General features: G+C 36.7%; 2 protein-coding genes and 1 long non-coding RNA gene across 3 annotated transcripts; 1 reads left to right on the top strand and 2 right to left on the bottom strand.

The window, feature by feature from the left end:
- Nucleotides 1-234: 234 nt before the first annotated feature.
- LOC107461677 (uncharacterized) lies at nucleotides 235-610 on the bottom strand. Its single transcript, XM_021128383.2, has 2 exons — nucleotides 541-610; nucleotides 235-500 (listed from the first exon to the last, which is right to left on the bottom strand). The coding sequence occupies exons 1-2, from the start codon at nucleotides 608-610 to the stop codon at nucleotides 352-354; spliced, it is 219 nt and encodes a 72-aa protein (XP_020984042.1). The 3' UTR covers nucleotides 235-351.
- Nucleotides 611-1,398: 788 nt separating this feature from the next.
- On the top strand, nucleotides 1,399-4,308 carry LOC110274580 (uncharacterized). Its single transcript, XR_002366687.2, has 3 exons — nucleotides 1,399-1,609; nucleotides 1,753-1,952; nucleotides 4,163-4,308. It is a non-coding gene; the product is annotated as an uncharacterized LOC110274580 (long non-coding RNA).
- On the bottom strand, nucleotides 2,258-4,644 carry LOC107461703 (vicilin-like seed storage protein At2g28490). The gene is made up of 5 exons (XM_016080244.3): nucleotides 4,195-4,644; nucleotides 3,677-3,858; nucleotides 3,424-3,504; nucleotides 2,903-3,337; nucleotides 2,258-2,744 (listed from the first exon to the last, which is right to left on the bottom strand). The coding sequence occupies exons 1-5, from the start codon at nucleotides 4,481-4,483 to the stop codon at nucleotides 2,292-2,294; spliced, it is 1,440 nt and encodes a 479-aa protein (XP_015935730.1). The 5' UTR covers nucleotides 4,484-4,644; the 3' UTR covers nucleotides 2,258-2,291.
- Nucleotides 4,645-4,853: the final 209 nt, after the last annotated feature.

The following is a 4,853-nucleotide window of genomic DNA, read 5'->3' as shown; positions in this document are numbered from 1 at the left end:
TAGGAAATTAGGAACAACCTGTTCTGGTGTATGAAAATTGATAGAAACAATAGAACACTACTTTATTCAAGACATTCAGACAAAATTCTGTTGTGGTACACGTTCGAACCCGCATCTAAAACATTTTTCACGTTTGTGTGTATTTTGAAAAAAAAAAATTTCAATAATATACAACCAAACATGTATTGAAGTTTAACTTCTGATTTTACTGAAAATAAACATGAAAGTGGAGCTAAAATGTTGTCAAACGTGAAGGTGTAATAACACTAGATTAACGATCAATAGAGTATAATAACAAAATTAGAAACGGAACATCGGAGGAGGCAGAACCTAATGAAGCAGCTTTTGCAGTTAAATCTGACCGATGTGAGACTTGTCATCATCACCACCTTTGACATTCACAAAATCTTGATTTGCATGCACATGTTCCTCTCTCAACACTAGTGATGTTTGCATCCTCTTCATGGCCTTCCTCCTGCGTTCATGATCCTCCATCCTACACCACCAACAATAATGAATTGTGGGGGGTTTAGTTACTCATGGGAAAGAGGGAGGGGTGAATTATCCCTGAAAGACACACAGGAACACCGTGGTTTAGCATTAACTGCATTGCTTTTTTTTTTTTTCTGCTTTTGGTTTGGTTTGGTTTCTTTAGTCACGGCTCTCTTTCGTCCTATCCACCAGCTATTTCGATCTTCCAAGCAAAATGCTGTTTCATGGCAGATTTTTCAATGTATTATGCAGTAATTTTGCTTCTGTTTTTACTTGTTTGTCTCTTTCAATGATTGCCTTTCTTATTGTACTTGATCTTATCTCTTCATCTGATTCATTCAATAAGCATTAGATTGCTCATGATTTTTGTTTGTTTATCTATCGAACAAGATGAAATAAAACAATAAAAACTTTATAAAATTACCGAGCTAAGTCTTACTAACATCTTACTATTGCATGGAACAGTTAGATTCTCCAAACAGGGAATGGCGGCTCTTTTTGGTGGATATAACAAGTGGCAAGCAGCCTCAGCATGTGACGTCACACTTATGACCTCATCAAATTTCACACTTTTTTGAATTATTTGAATTAGGACCACATAACAATCAAGATAGAACAATATCAATGGACCAAATAATTTTATTTGAATTATTTGCATATATATATTCTTACTACATGTGCTTTAAAAGAGTTACATACACAGAACAGACAGAAGATAATGCAGAAAAAGAATATTTAAAAGGTGGTGTCCGGATTTGTGGTTAGGATAATTAGTAACAGGGTAATGAGAGATTCCTAGCTGGCTATAAGTGTAGATAAACAAATAAATAATTGGAAAATTCATGGTCTATATATTATTTATGAGGTTTGTTTCATGGCCTACATAGAATCCAAGAAACATTGGTAGTGGAGAATGAAGAGGGGTGCTCATACTTGATAGCATTGAAAGGTTTGCTACGCAGGAGAGATGGCGCTATCACTTGCATCCATCCTACCATCCATTGGCATGGATAGGAGCAAGGTCTGTCAGCGTCATCTCTTGTGCGTAGCGTACCTTTGCATATGCAAACTAAGGTAGTCATTTCTACAAATTTGCATTCCAATGTGGTAATCCAAGGTACGCGCTCTTGTCTGGTTTCAGATTTTCCCTTGTTAATCCCATGATATCTTATGTTTTGCCTTAATTATCTGTGATTTTATGAAGTACTTGAATGATTCTGTTTTCAGTTTTTTACTTTTTAGTTTGGATTGATCAAACAGGTTAACAGATTTTTCCACTAGTATGTTTGATGGGGTGATAATACAATCAACCACTCATCTTCCAAGATCCAAACATGATGAGTCAAAGTTTGCTTGAAAATATAGTTGGAAACTCAAGATAGATTTTAGAGTTGCAGATGAGTGAGGAGCAAGAGATGAAGAAAATCAAAAGGATGGATCTATGAGGTCCAAACATTAGGGTGCGTTTCGTTTGCATTTTCATTTTCTGTTTCCATTTTCCATGTTTTCTGTTGTGAAGAAAAAAGAGAAAACAGGAGGTGAACACAGAAAATGTGAATCAAAATATTTGCATGTTCTAGAAACTCGTTTAATGTGTGTTGCAATAACGTGACATTCATAGTGAAGAATGATCATTATACTTCTAAAAGGAGGAACAGGACACACCAAAGCGAATTCAACAAAACTAGTTGATTTTATTCACTCTTAAAGAACAAAATAGTGAACAATCATCTCAACAAAAAAGTTGATAACAAAAAGAAAAACAAAGCCGCATAGGATCTAATCACCTCATAAATAATTTACCATCCCAAAACCATGGCATTCCTTATAAGCTTTGGAATGGTGTCAACCTCAACCACTTCCTTGTTATGATCTTGATGATGTGGATATGGAAGTATGACATCCTCATGCTGCGCATCAACCATGTGGCGCATGGTTTCCTCGCTCACACCAAAGGCAGCAGCGAGCTCAGGACCCATCATGGTCCTCATGAGTGACGTGGCTCCCACAAGAAACTGTGGCCTGTTCTTACTTGCAGAGGTGGTGAAGCCAAAGAACTCCAATGGTTGGTCCTTTGATGCTATTTGGCAGAAAGGGAAGTACCTTGGGATAAAGAACACATCCCCTTCTTTGATCTCTGCATCCATTGCATTGGTTCCGTTTGGAAACACTATCTGGATTCTTCCACTCCCTCTCAACACTATGCCATACTCTGTTGCCATTGGATTCATGTGCGGCGTCATCATCGCTCCCTGCATTGTACCATACACTTCATAAGTATCTGAGCTTTTAGGAAAACTGGTTTCATGACATAGTATCAGAGCTTCTGTAATCAAACTAGTATCTGAGTCACGCAAATGCGTGATTAGTACTAACAACAAAAATTTAAGTCTATATTTATTTTGCATACCGCTGAGAGATTAACATGATAAATGCCAACACCAGACATTTTGAGTGGAGAATAATCTGAGCCATCAACAGCAACACTCCAACCATGGCTGTTGATGAAATCTGGTGCTCTGTCATAGAGGTTGCAAATATGAGGGGGCTTCTTACCCATACCCTTGTTGGGGTTCCATGCTTTCTTTAACTCATCACAAACAACTGAGTCTAAGAGCTTCCTCCATGACCATACTCTTTGCTTCTCCTCTTCTTGTCCATCATTATCTTCATCATCAAAATCTTCTTCTTGCTGGTCTAGCACCATTCCCTTCAGGTGTTGCAATTTGTCCTCATCCTTCAATTGAAGGAACTTGCTCCACAAACCTGTGTCTTGCTGATCCAGATTCACAATTGGACCCTCATGTTGCCTTGTGAACATTTTCCTAACTTCTTCTGCTGATACCTGTGTATGTTTATTCATATAACAAGACATAATTAGTTGCATGATCCATGCTGACATAAAATCAAGTTGCTTCTTAGCTATCTTACATTAAAGGCAGCTTCAAGGATATCTGTTCCGAAGCCGGAAAGTACTGAAGCTGGATTTGCTCCTCCTCCAAGATAGAAGGACTGCATACATGCATACATACATACTAATCAAAGTATAATACAATTATACAAAGTAAAATCAAGATTCTATATATACCTCATAGCTAGGCATACAATGAAATGGTTTATATCTAAATACTATATAATAAAGATTTTTGTTTCCATAAGAAGTAATTGGGAAATGCATGTGTACCTGGAAAGTACCAACTCCCACTGCCTCTGAGGGATCAATGCTGCAGATAATGTGAAGTTTCTGACCTTCACCAATATTCACCAAATAGAATGCTGAACCAGCTGGGATTCTATACACATCCCCCATCTTCAATGTTCTTTCTGCAAGCTTACCTCTATACATGAATCCCAGCTTTGCTTCCCCTGAAACCATTTCCATTTTTCATTCAACTTCATGCATCTTTTCTCTGTATTTTATGTACTATTTTAATCTGTATGCGAGTGTTTTTGGTTTTTAGATTTTTTGAGTGTTTATATAAGTATTTATAAAGACTTTGGTACTATATTGAGAATCAAGAGAAAATGTAAAATTGAAAATCAAAGAATTCTATCCCAACTAGTATTAATCCTAAAGTATATGTACTATGATTATCTCTAATAACAATCTTTAACCTCTCATTAGTTTATAGTTTCTTGCATATTATACAATAACTACATTTGATGACAGAACAAACCATCAAAGAAAAAGATTGATGATACCTTCATGGAGGAAAATGATGAAGCTTGAGTCAATATACTGAGGAACGAAGAGTGACCTTGGCTCCATGGAGATGAATCCAATATGCAAGCGCCTCTCCATAAGCTTAGCATCACCATAGCTTTCAAGAACTCTCATCTCACCAGCATCTGTCTTAACCACACTCTTGGAGTTCTTCATCAAGAACATCGTTTCTACATCATCATGTTTCCTCCATAACCCCATTGTCAAGGTTACACCATGACACATCAGAACAAGGATAAAAAACAAAAGGCTGTTTCTGTTTCCCATGTTTAATTTGTTCTTGTTAATTACTGTCTCTGTTGTCTGAAGGTGATTTATCACTTATATATATGAAGAAGTGGAAGAGAATTCAGGGGACACGTGTCAGCCATGTAGAGTTACAAGGGAATTATGCCATGTATAGCAAGTAAAAAAGTTATCACAGATCTTGAAAAAACATTAGATCAGGACAAAGTCTATGCTTGAAAGTTTCCACTCTTAACATCATTGGTTGGCTATTCTTGGATGGAAGGTTTTCAGTTTATCCATGAAAAATTAGTCCATTATGATATGCATTCAGATATAGTAATCTGCATAACCTAACCTTATATAGGGTTAATGCATGGATGATTATACCAAAAGAAATCATATACCTCAT

This window comes from Arachis duranensis, chromosome 8 (assembly GCF_000817695.3).
Source record: "Arachis duranensis cultivar V14167 chromosome 8, aradu.V14167.gnm2.J7QH, whole genome shotgun sequence".
Classification (NCBI taxonomy): Eukaryota; Viridiplantae; Streptophyta; class Magnoliopsida; order Fabales; family Fabaceae; genus Arachis; species Arachis duranensis.
The sequence above is the reverse complement of the archived record's forward strand: the minus strand, read 5'-3'. Positions and strand labels throughout refer to the sequence as shown.

Bases quoted from the DNA above. Each gene is read 5' to 3' on its own strand.
- LOC107461677 (XM_021128383.2), bottom strand. From the start codon at position 610: ATGCAGTTAATGCTAAACCACGGTGTTCCTGTGTGTCTTTCAGGGATA. The intron at 501-540 runs TGAGTAACTAAA...ATTGTTGGTGGT, and splicing joins TCACCCCTCCCTCTTTCCCA to GTAGGATGGAGGATCATGAA.
- LOC107461703 (XM_016080244.3), bottom strand. From the start codon at position 4,483: ATGGGAAACAGAAACAGCCTTTTGTTTTTTATCCTTGTTCTGATGTGT. The intron at 3,505-3,676 runs GTACACATGCAT...GCATGTATGCAG, and splicing joins TGGGAGTTGGTACTTTCCAG to TCCTTCTATCTTGGAGGAGG. The intron at 2,745-2,902 runs GTATGCAAAATA...GGTACAATGCAG, and splicing joins ATCATGTTAATCTCTCAGCG to GGAGCGATGATGACGCCGCA.